This window comes from Schistocerca nitens, chromosome 3 (assembly GCF_023898315.1).
Source record: "Schistocerca nitens isolate TAMUIC-IGC-003100 chromosome 3, iqSchNite1.1, whole genome shotgun sequence".
NCBI lineage: Eukaryota > Metazoa > Arthropoda > Insecta > Orthoptera > Acrididae > Schistocerca > Schistocerca nitens.
The window spans coordinates 391,464,105-391,479,413 of NC_064616.1; the positions used below are offsets into that span (position 1 = coordinate 391,464,105).

General features: G+C 44.7%; 1 protein-coding gene and 1 long non-coding RNA gene across 4 annotated transcripts in view; one reads left to right on the top strand and one right to left on the bottom strand.

The window, feature by feature from the left end:
* LOC126248333 (constitutive coactivator of peroxisome proliferator-activated receptor gamma-like) overlaps positions 1–15,309 on the top strand; it is a 725,840-nt gene that overhangs the window by 655,123 nt on the left and 55,408 nt on the right. For all 3 annotated transcript variants that reach the window (XM_049949229.1, XM_049949228.1, XM_049949230.1), the window contains one exon: positions 11,976–12,151. In XM_049949229.1, coding sequence (XP_049805186.1) covers positions 11,976–12,151 — 176 coding nt within the window. The remainder of the gene's footprint in view (positions 1–11,975; positions 12,152–15,309) is intronic.
* On the bottom strand, positions 9,102–10,236 carry LOC126248336 (uncharacterized). Its single transcript, XR_007545461.1, has 4 exons — positions 10,095–10,236; positions 9,907–10,019; positions 9,531–9,720; positions 9,102–9,422 (listed from the first exon to the last, which is right to left on the bottom strand). It is a non-coding gene; the product is annotated as an uncharacterized LOC126248336 (long non-coding RNA).

Here is a 15,309-nt window from a genome sequence, read left to right on the forward strand (position 1 = left end):
TGGGGTTTCCACGTAAGACGAGAGTCCAAGGTTACGCCAAGATACTTGGCGGTTCTGCGCCAGGGGAGTTGGGTTCCGTTTAGGTGAAGGAGGAGGGGGGGGGGGGCGTTGGGGAGGTTCGCGCCTTCCGAGCCTATGGGTAATCAACATTGCCTGCGTCTTTTCGGAGTTGATGGTGATTCGCCAGCGACGGGCCCAAGTTTCTGTGTCATCTAAAACCCTTTGTAGCCTACGGATGACCGGGTCTTTGTTCACGTTTCTTGTGTAGAAGGCTGTATCGTCAGCGTACTGAGCGGTGTGCACCAGGGGGGCCGTTGATGTGTCCGCAGTGTACAGACTGTACAAAACGGGCCCCAGGGCCGATCGCTGTGGCACCCCAGCACGAATACGCCTCTTGGTGGAGGTGGCTGTTTCTACTTTGACAGAGAAAGTTCTGTTCGAGAGATAGCTTTTGATCTGCTTAACTATGCTCCCGGGGAACCCTTGTGTGTACAATTTGTAGAGTAGCCCTCTATGCCATACCGAGTCAAAGGCTTTGGCTACGTCTAGTAGCACTATCCCGCAGTAGCCACTGTGGTTGAAGCCCTCTGTGGCTGCTTCAACCACTCTCATGATCCGTTGTGGGGCAGAGTGGTTCCGCCGGAATCCGAATTGGAAATCCGGCAGAAGTTGCTCTTTGGTAATGTGTTCCTGTATGGGTCTTAGCAGGAGGCGCTCATAGATCTTGATGAGAGTTGGCAAGAGGCTAATCGGCCTGTAGTGCTGCGGGAATAGAGGGTCTTTTCCTGATTTGTGTATCGCGACCACTTCCGCGTGTTTCTAGCAAGCTGGGAGCTCGCGGGTACGAGTAATCTCGTTGAAGACGTTCGCTAGGTGTTCGATCGCCGTGGGTGGGAGGTTTTTGACCAATTGGTTGGTGACACTGTCATATCCTGGCACCTTTTTGGGGGGGAGAGACCTAATTACTTTTGCCACGTCTTCAGGGGCAAAAACTGTGGTTCATCATCTGGGTCCTCCTCAGCATTGAGGAAGACAGCCAGTTGACGACGGACCACTCTTTCATGCTCGTCATCCTGGGGTTCTGCCGCTTGGAACTGCTTCTCGAAAGTGCCGGCGAGGGCGTTGGCCTTTTCAGCATGGCTGTAGGCCATACCCCGCTCGCCGTGCAGTGGCGGCATCCTAGCGCGTCTTTTTGTGAATTGTTTGGTTGCTTGCCAAAGTGTGTGATCGTCTACTTTGAGGGCTGTGAGGCGGTTTTGCCATTGCTGGTTTCTGTGCTCATTGAGCGCTACCTTCAACTCTCTCTGTAGACGATTGAGCAGCCTCCTTGTGGCCTGGTTTCTGGTTATCTTCCACTCTTTTGCCACTCTGTTCTTATGTCGGATTTGAGCTAGCAAGTGTTCCGGGAGCTGTATTTGCGGCGGCGGGCCATCCCTTTGTGGAGGGGTGGCCTCTTCTGCTGCCTGCAGGATGGTACTTGTTAGGTCTTGTAGCGCTTGTTCTACTGTTTCGGCAGTAGGTGGCGGACCGCGAGCGATACCAGAGGCGACAGTTTCTCGGTATCGCTCCCAGTTTGTACGTTTGTAAGACGTCTGGTACCGTGGGAGTGCTACCCATTCTCCCACGTCGACCTCTAGAATCACTGGGTTGTGGTCGGGGGACATTCTGTTGATTGTCCTTGCGGTCACAAACCCCGTAATCCTCCTGGTGAGAGCTATGTCTAACACGTCAGGCCTGCCTCCATTTTTTGGAAAATGTATGGGCTCGACTGGACCCCATGTTTCGAAATGGTGGTTGTGCGCTAGTTGTTGCAATCTGGCGCCTGCTCTGGAGGTTACTCTAGAATTCCAATCAGGATGTTTGGCATTGAAGTCGCCCCCTATTATGAGTTTGCCTTCAATTTGCCCTTGAGTAGCTATGTCTGCCTCATCTATCTGGTCTTGTGGGGGTCGGTAGACTGCAACGATTGTTAGGGGTCCAGTGGCAGTGGCTACTTCCACCGCCACTGCTTCGATTTTATTGGTAGCTGGTAAGAATACCTGGTGGTGGGGGATCCCTCTTTTTATGTATATGGCCACTCCTCCGCCTTGGGTTGGCCTATCTTTGCGGTAGCTAACGTAGTTGGGAACTGTCGCTTTTATTCCCGGTTTTAGGTGGGTTTCCCCCATCATGCATATGTCGATGGAGAACTCCTTCATGAGTTCTCTGAACTCGACCTCTTGATTAACAATGCCGTCTGCGTTAAAGACGCACATTGTCAGGCCTTGGATGTTTGGTCGTCTATCCATGATGGGGTTTTGAAACTACTGAGGAAGTCGCAGAGGGGAGCGACTGCTGGACTGGTGCCTGAAGGGCAGCGAGGATCTGTGTGTTCTGCTTCTGGGCTTCCCTGAATTCCTTCATCATTTCCATGACGAGGTTCATGGTCTGCACCATAACGCCTAACAACTGATCCGTGGGTGGGGACTGTGTGTGGGATTCCCTAGAGCTTCCTCTGTCTTGGTGGACCTGGTCGTTGTTGTTGTGTGTTTCCCGGTGTTGTTCTTGTGACAGGGCCACGCTTTCATGGTTTCTCGGAGGAGAAACCACTTCTGCATAGGTTGCCCTAGGTGTGTCCGGTCTTGGTTTTACCCAGGCCTTGTCTGTGTGTGTTGTTGTATTTTGTTTTCTTGTGTGACTGGTTGGGTTTGTCGTGTTTTGTTTACGTGTGTGGGGGGCGGCCTTTGCGCCCGTTGCCTGCTGTGAGTGTCTTTTGTGTGGTTTTTGTGTGGTTTTTGCCACACACCGCGCACCTTATTTGCGGGTCCGTGTGTTTTAGTGTGCATGTCCTAGTGTCGTGGGCCTCTATTTACAAGACGCACATGGTGCGTAGGTATATATATTTAGGGGTTACACATACGTTACATATGAGTAAATAAATATACTAATATTTTTATGGTTTTTAATAAATAAATATATTTTTTGGGTATGCTTTTTTAACTTCTTTCTTTCAGACATATGGCGTGCGTATACACTGAAGAGCCAAAGAAACTGATACACTTGCCTAATATGGTGTAGGGCCCCGCGAGCACGTAGACGTGCCGCAACACGACGTGGCGTGGACTCGACTAATGTCTGAAGTAGTGTTGGAGGGAACTGACACCACGAATCCTGCAGGGCTGTCCATAAATCCGTAAGAGTACGATGGGGTGAAGATCTCTTCTGAAGAGCACGTTGCAAGGCATCCCAGATATGCTCAATAATGTTCATATTTGGGAAGTTTGGTGGCCAGCGGAAGTGTTTAATCTCAGAAAAGTGTTCCTGGAGCCACTATAATGCAACTCTGGACGTGTGGGGTGTCGCATTGTCCTGCTGGGATTGCCAAATTCCGTCGTAATGCACAGTGGACATTAATGGATGCAGGTGATCAGAGAGGATGCTGTCACTTGTGAGAGTAGTATCTAGACGTATCAGGAGTCCCATATCACCCCAACTGCACACGCCCCACACCATTACAGAGCCTGCACCAGCTTGAACAGTCCCCTGCTGACATGCAGGTTCCGTGGATTCATGAGATTGTCTCCATACCCGTATACGTCCATCCGCACGATGCAATTTGAAACGAGACTCTTGCGACCAGGTAACATTTTTCCAGCCATCAACAGTCTAATGTCGGTGTTGACCGGCCCAGGCGAGGCATAAATCTTTGTGTCATGCAGTCATGAAGAGTGCACGAATGGACCTGCAGCTCCGAAAGCCCATATCGATGATGTTTCGTTGAATGGTTCGCACACTGACACTTGCTAATGTCCCAGCGTTGAAATATGTAGCAATTTGCGGAAGGTTTGCACTTGTGTCACGTTGAACGATTCTCTTCAGTCGTCGTTGGTACTGTTCTTCCAGGACCTTTTTCCGGCCGTAGCGTTGTCGGAGATTTGATGTTTTACAAGATTTCTGATATTCACGGTACACTCCTGAAATGGTCATATGGTAAAATCCCCTGCAGTGCTGCACCACGAGCGCCACAGCAAAGGCACCACAAATAGTATTCGAAAGAGAGGGCTCTCCATGCCATACGACACACAACCTTAGCTTGCCTGCGCGCGAGATTAGCCGAGCGGTCTGAGGCGCTGCAGTCATGGACTGTGCGGCTCGTCCCGGCGGAGGTTCGAATCCTCCCTCGGGCATGGGTGTGTGTGTTTGTCCTTAGGATAATTTAGGTTAAGTAGTGTGTAAGCTTAGGGACTGATGACCTTAGCAGTTAAGTCCCATAAGATTTCACACGCATTTGAACATTTAGCCTGCCTCTGGGTGGCACCTTCCAATGTGGGATACACATTCATTTTTCATTGCAGATCGTCAAACTCCACAATCGCCAATCCATTCGCCTCGTCTGTCATTAGTCCGATAACCTTCTTGTTCTGTGGAACAATACCATAAGGATTGGCGGCCATGTATGAGGGTATGAGGACGTGTTGAATTCATTACCATGGCACCTCATTACTTTATATGGATTGCAGTTCTTCATCCAATAGATGAAGCTGTCTGTATCCATATAAAGTAATTTAGGATCTGTGAAATGAGTTTTCAAGAACTCATAATGAAAGCTGTACATGTGGGTTTTGGATAGGTCTAGTATGCACATCCCCACATAAATAGGCTTCGTAATCTCTACTGCAGTGTACGCCATCCAAAGAACAACAAAGTTCTTATTGAACATGGTGAACCGCTTAAAATTTGGACTGGCAATACATTTTCTTGTGCCATAACGCCCATCCCATTCGGTTATAATCAAAATTTCAAGTCTTTCCCTCAAATTCTCCATTGTTTTACCGAAAATTGAATTATTCATTACTTTATAAAAATATTTCTCGAAGTCACACGTCGTGGAAGCTCTCTATCTCATATTCAAATCAATATACTCCTTCAACGAGGGGGACTGCTTCAGGGAGATAGTCCAGGTAATTCTAACCAGCTCTGTCCCCAAACTGAGACACTCCCAGAGATTACGATAATGAATAACCTATCTCCGCTTATTCCCCAGCGTAGTAATCAGTTTTGGGGTGAAGCCTCCTCGCGGAACTAGTTGCTGTGGACACAACGGCTAATCGGCATGCGCATCATGCAAACTAAGAGGCTATGTTAGTTCTGCCTCCACCGCATACACTCACATTCGTCATGTGGCACCCATCGAAACTCACCAATCGACAGTGATTGCTGCATGGCATGCTCGTATAAGTTACATACATGCAAGTACATTATGTAACTGCAATCAAGGGATGCACTGAACCTGTCATCCATCCGTGGGTTATTTGCCTTGACATGCCTATGGACACATTCGAAAAGGCCCCCACGAATCCCTGGCTCAAGGATAGGAAGCATGTCAGCATTAATTCAATAATTGGATGCTGCATTTCGTTTTGTTGAGCACTGCATCCCAAGACAATCCAGGTGCCGTGTAACAAAAGGCGGGATCCAGAGAATATGTGGTCATGCATAGACTCCAGAATTTCTCGAAAACGTCTGCAAGCAAGTGCACGTCTGTGTCCATGAAAAGCCGTGCATGCTCTCCTAAAGTGGAGATGTTGAATTCCCGCCTGACACTCACGGCATGATCATACTTTGCATCCGTTATGGCACTGCCTGTGAGGTCGCTGGAGAATGTAGTTATGTCGGGTAGCCTAGTTTCGTAGAGTTTCGCCATACTATCTATATACTCGTATAGGAAATCCCCCTTCCTAGTCACAAGTTGAAACTTTTCCTCGTCGGAAAGTGCAGCTTGAGTGATATGCATATTGCCCCGAGGCAGAGTTTCAATGAGTTTCTGGAGTGGCGCCTGCATGAAACGTAACATATCAAGGAAGTGGAACGTAATTCTTGGCGTCATTCGTTTGGAGAATGAAATATATTTCTCGACGGTCTAAGGTAGGATACTGAACTTATTTTTCTCCCAACAAAAATCAGCCAAGTGCTCAACTAGAAAGTGATTGTCATACCCGCTTAAATTATGGAAGAAAACGGGTATGCGCCTTGGTAGCTGGTACTTTAAGTTGCACGTATTCTGAGTTGTGCGACGGAACTTCCCCGTTAAGATGGCAATGGTCCCCACGAGGAATTTCTGCTTACTGTCTAATGGCAGCCCACAAATATGACAGTCAACCGCGTTATTATACAAATCTTCATTTTCCTTTACTTTGGTCATGCGAACGTTGTTGCTGTAAAGCTTATCAACCTGCCATGAAAAATTTTCGAGCTCAGTGAGTAGTCAAACCACAGGATTATCCCCGACATAAGATTTGTAGCGGTTAAGACTGGAATCATATGACGATACAATTTGGTACGCTGCCGCATATGGTATGTGTTTTTCTGTAAAGGTGATGTGTGAGGCTGTAGGGACACCTTCACAGCGGGTCACAGGAGCGAGGAGGCATTCAAAGTCGGCGTACACTACATACGGGCATCGCTCCTGGTGGTGAGCATTTTTAAACTTCATGAATTTGTTTTCCTCAGTAGGCATAATAACACGTACCGAGTCCTTGGAAGCACAGTCAGAAAATGGTTCAAATGGCTCTAAGCACTATGGGACTTAACATCTGAGGTTATCAGTCCCCTAGACTTAGAACTACTTAAACCTAACTAACCTAACGGCATCACACACATCCATGCCCGAGGTAGGTTTCGAACCTGCGACCGTAGCAGCAGCGCGGTTCCAGACCGAAACGCCTAGAACCGCTCGGTCACAGCGGCCGGCGAAGTGCAGTCTATTAGATGCGCTGCTGATAGCTTGTCCGAGGAAAAATAATTCAGGCACCTTAAGCAAATCTGCTGTTTACTCTTATGTTTATTCATCTGGGAGGCGAGAAGGGGGGATATTGTCTTGATCCAAACATAATGATAATAATCACCTTAAGAGAAGAGTAGCATGTTTACATGCAACTCATGCTCACTGGCAAATTTTGAGAAATGGAGGTTGCGGCGGCGCGCTTCTTTCGTCCTTTACCTGCACGTACCTGTCAACCGTACTGCAACTCACACCAGGCTGCATACAACGTAACTATTCCAAGAATCGGGAGAAGGTCTTAATTTTGAATGAAAGGTGAAAATACTGGCAAAATTTCGGTATATTCTGAACCTTGATAATTTACACGTTCACTGCCGGAGCCGTGCTGATCTTAACACAGTCATGCACAAACCCTTTCATTCACGTTAGCCAGTTTATGGTAACGTAGTTCCCAAAATGTGAACAGCTATTGCGCACGAATTGTTCGTAACTGAAAACGCTCGTCATACTATTAAGTTTATGGGTGTCTAATGAACCCAAGTTTTTAGTCACCGATCTGATCAATATGCCACGCGGAAATACTGTCTTTTCTCATACAGAAAATTACTTAAAAATCCGTACTTCAAAAAAACACCGGAATAAATATGCCTTTACTTTAAAACACTTTTGGAAAATGTAGCACAACTAAAACCAGCAAATTATAACTTCCTTCGGAGCTCATACTACACACGACCGTACCATTGAAAGACTAGGCTCCGACTCCCTTTGACTGCTGTAAGCATTCTCTACCTCCAAGAGAAAAGACGCGCGAAGAATACTCCGTTCTGATTGGTCAGTTTTCTTTAAGGCCAGTAGAAAAACATTATTCTCCCGCTTTAGTCTGCGCTTTTCATGACTAACCAATCAACAATTAACACACTTTCGAACTGTACTTTTTCCTGAAATAAATATTTAACTTTCTGATATTTTGTTTATACTATTTTTAACTATTTTCATTTGCACTCGAATTAGCTTTCCTTTTACCGTAAACTTACTTAACATATTATGATACAAACTTCCCCGTTGTCTGCATTCACACGGTCTTAAAAATTTCTCGTGCATGTTCGTACAGCGTTTATCAGTAGAATAGTGATCTACATATCTACTTTAGTCCACATTCACCCATCATTCACACTACTAAAGCATATGCAAAACTGTACAAACATTAATAAACAAAACAGCCCTCAAGAAATAAACAGAACAATTCATATAAACATTCTCTTGACCTGTTTCTTGAATGTCTCTGTGCACTACTGGACTCTTGCGGATGAACAGTAGAACTACATACTCGGCTGAACCCACTTCAGACCATCTGTCACTGTGCACGCATGAGTCATTGTCCTGATACGCAGGCTCTAGACAGGAGTAATAAAGGCGCCACGCCTCAAGGGGACTGACGACAATATGCTTCTCGTGCTCATCTGACTTGCTTTTCTTTTCCAGGCCATAAACGCGCACCGTTATTCCGGTATTCTGCCCTCAAATTTAGGTATGTCCTGGATGTTGTTGGGGAACTCGATACCATCAAAGTTATAACACCCACGAATATTAACACCTACATGGTATGTACTGGACCGCTCAGAATGATCCCTATGATCGTAATTTCTCTCGCAAGCTGGGATTTACCATGCAAAACAAGCCTGATCCTTTCTGTTTTCGACATTAATGCATGCCCTCTTATTAGCTACATCTTTATTGAGCCTGATGTTGCTAGACTCTCCATTTACCGGATCATAGACATATGTATGGATGTCCAGGTGTAGTATTTGGCTGAGTGCTTTAGCTGACCCTCTCACTTCCATCTCGGAGAACCGGGCCAGTATAGCACTCAGGGTGGATTTATTAATTGAAGTTTTCCATGTTATCACGCCATTTTCCCCCCAAAGTTAATGAAGATTCTTCTCTTCAGTGCCAGAATCAACATTGGGGACGTGCGACAGTTCGACGTAGGGCACTGTTTATTAATACGTGGGATACCGTGGATCAGAGGCTACCTTGGGGAACTCCTTCTTTATGACAGGGAGGCACGCCCTTCGAAAACCAACAGGGTTGCGGTACCCTCCTGTTGGGTTCTCGATCATCATGAATGAGATTCGCTCCTCAAAAGCGTTTGCAGTCACCAGGTATCCTAACTGCAGTATGATGTCACTGATCTGATGCCCTTCAATAAAAGGATAGCCACAGGAAAATCTCTGTTACTAATACTACTACTACTACTACTACTACAGCGTGATGTCCATCCTGTCGATGACGGGGTCGGTGAGGTGCTAAGTGGTACCTGCAGTGGCAGACATACCTTTCTCGGGCGACGATTCTGACGAGGATGAGGAGGATGAAGCGGCGCTACTGGGTCAAGCCAGTGGGAGTAACCTGCCTTTGGCGATGGTTCCCGATGCTGTTGTTGCTGCTGCAAGCCAGTCACGGTAACCTTAGGGGTGGTAGCTCGTTGCTCGGTCCACGGATGGCAGTGGCGGTGCTGGGGCAGCGGCAGCTTCTCGCGATCCGTGTAGCGGCGCCTTTATAGGCGATGCTTGCCTTACCGGAAACTGCTTTGGCGAGGTGGAAGGTTTAGCCACAATCGGTACCCGAGCTACACTGTGCTGTGGCTGCAGTGACGCGTCTGCTGTAGAATAATGAAAAAAAAATTAAGTACAACGTTTGCTGCAAGGAAAGAAAGGAAGAAGGAAAGAATACAGATAATTACATGTTTATAAGCGGAGTGAGTAATTACCTTTCCTGCTCTGGGTCCATGGCACGAGCAACTCATCAGCGTTGTCCGGTATTTCTACCACTCTTTCAGGGAAGTCATCCTCCTCAAAAAGGGCCAGGTCGTGCTCCCTATGTACGTTTTCGTCTAGGGTCATTTCCCTGACCCAATCAGGTATTTCATCCTCATCAGAATCGATATGCTGCTGATCCATCTCACCAACAAAAACAGTAAGACATATATATATATAAATATACATACTTGTTAGAGAAAAAAAAAACATATACTACTACAGACACACTCAAAGAAAATTAGAATTATTTTTACACTTAAAGGGCTGTTCTGCCGTCTCATTAGGCGTGCCTCCAGCCGCCTATATAAAAAAAAAAAATGTACTCACGTAGCAGTCCTAGGTGCTGGCTTTCCACATGAGAAGGAATTTGCTGCAGTCCAGCCTCTTCCTACTCCGCCTCCCGTCTACCCTAGCAATCCATGATAAAGTCCTGAGTTGCACTGTAAAATAAGAAAAAGAAACTGAAATACCGATGAGAATTTTTTAACACATTAATTTTTTCCCGATTTAATTACCATCACCATATGCATAAATTATTCACTCTTCTTCAACCATTCTAAAATGCTTGCTACTGCCACTGACGCTGGTAGTGCTGCTGCTGCTTTGCTGCTGCGCTTCGTGATTGATTAAGGAGAGACAGAGAGACACATACAGACACACAACTATACAGACGAACTGACAATGGCTTAATGAGACCGGGAGTGGAGAGGGGAAGGTTCATATAGACTCACCAATTTGCCGGGAACCAATCAGGAAGAGCGGTTGATGGGAAGTCCTGAACAGTATTTTCAGTAGCCAATAGGAGTGTGGCATCCTACCCACCTGCTGGTGAATGCTGATCTGAGCACTCAGGACAAGTTGGTGCTGGTCGGGTCGGCTACTGTTTTCACGCACTCGTGGGTACAGCCAGAAAAAACCCGCTTCCGGTTTGCACTTCACTGTGTGGCGAGCTGTGGCCGTTGGCGGACGCGCCGCCGCTTTGCGTGTCCACCAGTTACGACCGTGCCTCGTGTAGCAAACTACTGTGACGGTGTATTTAACAATATTTCTTTGTTATATGATGCAGGATCGTCTTCAGAGTTTCGACGCGGTGTATTTGTGCTCATTTATTTTAGCGATGTAGTTTTTTCGAGTATATTTTGGTGTGAACTATTTCCATTCCATGTGCACCAGGGAAGACAGAGCAGTGTTTTTTGTGCGAGTGTATTTGAAACAAATTGTTTAAAGCAACATCTGCAAATGTAGTGAGGCATTAAACACTTTACCTAATTTGTTTGTTTGTGCATGCAAATATTGCCGAGTAGTGGAGGAGAACTGAGAGGTCCCACAAGTGTGTCGTGATGTTTTTCAGAGTCTGTGTCTAAGTGAGGCGGTATACATCGCAAAACTGAAGCAAACTACTGTGCAGCGATCTTTTTGAAAGTGTATTTAGAGACACATTCAACTGGAATTACTAACTCATGAAGCAGAAAAGACAAGGGTATTTCCCACAAAAAGCATGCAAACTGTCTCTGGGATGGTTTCACAAGTGTGCCGCGATCTTTTTAGAGTCCGCATTCAATTGTGGTGGTGGTGGTATTCCCCGGAATAAAACGTGTAATTGTCTAAATATTCTCGCGTCATCTGCAAACCTGCCTCTCTCTCTTTGTGCAGTGGTGCGTTTAGTTCCTGTGATATCTTCAAGTTATGTATGTGACAATATTCCGCAACACCAGATGTAATAACTCCTGAAGCAGTTCGTGTTCAACGACAAAGGGCATCTGTGCACCGGGGTTGGGTAGAAGGGGGAATGCCGCGGGTATTTCCAATGCGACAGAAAGTAGTGGCCGCTGTTGTGGCTACTGCATGACCGTGCCGCAAGCTGGCACGTGACCTTTTGGAGCGCTTCGAAGACTGACTGGACTTTATCGAATGATCTACAGTTACAGTATATGCATTTATCAGTATGAGTTGAGAAGCATAAGTTAGCCCGATCCTGCTGCATATTCATTAGTTGATGAAGCGTATTTGTATAAAAGGCTAGTCGGTAGTTGTCTGCAGAAATTGGAAGCAAATTGGATCTCAATTTTGGTAAAAAGTAAATACAGTTCCCCACTCACTTCTCGTTCATAGAAATGAACTGTAATAAAGGAATAAGAACAATTTTCCTTGCCGCAAAAAGGTAGGGTGCTTCTGAAAGACAGGTGATATTGAAATAGAATAATTATTTTTCCATGAATTATCATTCTCTCATCACTTCCCTAGCAACCATAAACAAATGAGGATATTAACTCATGACATATGTTCCATATTGATACAAGAAAGTTTTGAATTTCTGTAATGTATTAGTATGTAGTGTGTAAATATTTCATCAGTTAGTGATTCTTGTTTCAATTTGTTTTGTAACTTTGTTTCAGTGAGACATCCTGGTCTCAATGTACTTTGGGATTCAAAAGCCAATGATGATGATACCGTGAAGAAGAGATGGGGTCTAATTGCTTGGATATTGTCTAATTATATGCAACCTGAAAAACTAAAGATTATGCCAAATCATCTCATTATTCCAGCTGCAACACTGTTTTACCTCATACATGTAAGTGACACAGCTTGATTCAACTGTTCAGTTAGTCTGGTTGAATTTTTACTTTTGTTGTGATTGATAACTACTGCTTATTTGGTATTAATGTATTTCCTTTCTCCACCTGTGCTGAGAAAATAATGAGAGGTATGCTACCTTGATGAAACTGTATAAAATGTTAGAAAAGATGGAAAAACTGAAAGGGTATAAAGGCATCAGGAAGTGTGGGGTGATTACTATTAAAAATAATAATCAGTGCTGCTGACAAATAAATGTAAATGTGACTTATTAATTGATATTGTTTTCAGTCTACCAGACAACACTTCCAATTAAATGCAAGTAGTACATTTTCACATAACTTACAGGAAATGAGCCAAGTAACATTGTCGACAACTGCTGGTATTTTGACAGGAGCCCACCATGGCATTTTCAAGGCAAAATTGCAGCAAGAAACTGCTGTGCAAGCGAATTTGAAACCTCAGTTTCCACAGAAACTCCATAAAGATAAAACACACACACACACACACACACACACACACACACACACACAATGTAAATACTAGCACTATCAAGAAAAGATGACCGATGTCAGAAGTTATCAATACTGAAATTAATAATCAGTGGGTGAAATAGCATAAACTGTGTCGCTCTGTCTTCTTTGGCAAGAAAGAGTAGGATTTCATGCAGAAATTAATCAGAAACCAATGTCCCTGATTATAAGTTTACTTGCTAATTTAAATTCAACAACTTCCTTAAAAACACTATCCCAACAGTTGAACATTCATGCCAGAATCAGTGTGTTGTTATATTCCATAGGATGACTGGTTCCAAAAAAATGTACTGCAGTGGCAAATTTGCTCGGCTGTTGCAAGCGTATGTGCTGCTAATGCTCAGAACACTGGTACTGCACAGTCCCGATAGCCTGACCAATATATGACATGTCACAACTGCAAAGTATGCAGTAGACGCCCACATTATGCAAACCAGTATCATCCTTTATGGAACCCCTAATGGGACCCTGGTCTTAGATGGTGGTTGAAAAACACACTTCACATCATATTTCCACAAAATATGACCAACCCTGTTTGAAATGCTCCTGTGTATGGCAAAAAGGCCATATACTTTGGTAATTAATTGTAATTGTCATGTGACTAGGGCCTCCCGTCGGGTAGACCATTCACCTGGTGCAAGTCTTTCGATTTGACGCCTCTTCGGCGACTTGCTCGTCGATGGGGTTGAAATGATGATGATTAGAACAACACAACACCCAGTCCCTGAGTGGAGAAAATCTCCGACACAGCCAGGAATCGAACCCAGGCCCTTAGGATTGACATTCTGTCGCGCTGACCACTCAGCTACCAGGGGCGGACATAGACTTTGGTGTTACCTCACTATCATCATCACTCACATGGTACACAGTTGGACAACAGTGCAACACATGTCTGAACTGTCTTTACTGTAGCCATTGTGATGGAAGATGGTCTAACTCAGCTGACAAACTCTCAGGGCTCGAAATGGCATGGGCTCTCTGAACCAAGGTACAAGCTGGATGGTGACAACTATCAGCCTGCAGATACAAGTCAGTATGAGTAGGCTTCCTGTAAACAGCATGTTTTAAAGTGCCATCTACCTTCCTCCTCACCAACACTTCAAGGAAGGGAAGATAGCTATCCTTTTCAAACTCAATTCTGAAACAAATATTTAGGTGGATTGAATTCATGTGTTCTATAAAGTCATTCAAATTCTCAGTGTCAGCCAACAAAAGTATCATCTGTATATCTGAAAAACCACGCAGGTTTCATAGCCACCAACTCCAAGGCACGTTCCTCTAAATCTTCCATAAACAAATTGGGAATAATAAGTGACAACAGGCTTCCCATCACAACTCCATCTGTCTGCTCATAGTACTGGTCATTGAATAAAAATTAGGTGGAAGTTAACACATGTCAAAATAGGTTCATTAATTCATAACCAAACTTAAATTCAACCAATTGTAATGAAATTTGACAGAGGAACATGAGTGAAGAGAGAGACTACATCAAAACTTACTAGAATATCTGACTCATTAAAATGCATTCCCTATAATCCAAATAAGAAATCCACTGAATTCTTAATGTGGTGCTCTCACCGACCTATTACAGGGCTCAACAGAATAGACAGGTGTTTTGCTACATGATACTCTAGGTTGGAGCACCAATGTTACAACTGGATGAAACATTGGTACTCAACAGAGTAGCAAGGTGTTATGCCATGTGATATGTCAGAGCACCAATGTTTTGTCTGATTGTGAGTAGGACTGGTGGTCAGACATACTGTGTAGCAAAACACAGTGTGCCTTGGTGGAGCGCTATAAAAGGTTGGTGTGAGCACCACATTAAGAACTTGGTGGATTTCTTATGTTGATTAGAGGTAATGCATTTGAATTACTAATCTAATAAGTTTTGATGTAGTGTCTCTCTTCACGTGTGATCCTCTGTTGAATTTGTTACAGTTGATTGAGGTTAGGTTTGGTGATGAATTAACAAACCTATTTCAACATGTGTTGACTTCACTTACTTCTTATTCAATGACCACTACTATGAGCAGAAAGACGGAGTTGCAGTGGGAAGCCTGTTGTCACCTATTACTCCTAATTTGTTTATGGAAGATTTCGAGAAATGTGCCCTGCAGTTGGTGGCTTTGAAACCTGTGTGTGTGTGTGTGTGTGTTTTTCATATATATAGATGATACTTTTGTTGGTTGACCTCATGGCATTGAGAATTTGAACGACCTTGTAGAACACCTGAATTCAATCCACCCAAATATTTGTTTCACAATGGAGGTGGAAAAGGATGGTTGTATTCCCTTCCTTGATGTTTTGGTTAGGAGGAGGAAGGTGGATGATACATTGGGACACGTCTTTTATAGGAAGGGATAGTTTGTACCTTGGTTCACAGGGGCCATGTCATCTCAGACCCTGAGAGTTTGTCACCTGAGTTAGCCCAACTGTAGATAACATTTCATCAGAATGGTTATAGTGAAAGACAGATCAGATGTGCATAGCACCATTGTCCAACTGTGTACTGGGTTAGTGATGATGATACCGAGGTAACACAAAAGTCTATGACCTTTTTGCCTTACACAGGGAGCATTTCAATCAGGACTGGTCATATTTTGTGGAAATATGATGTGAA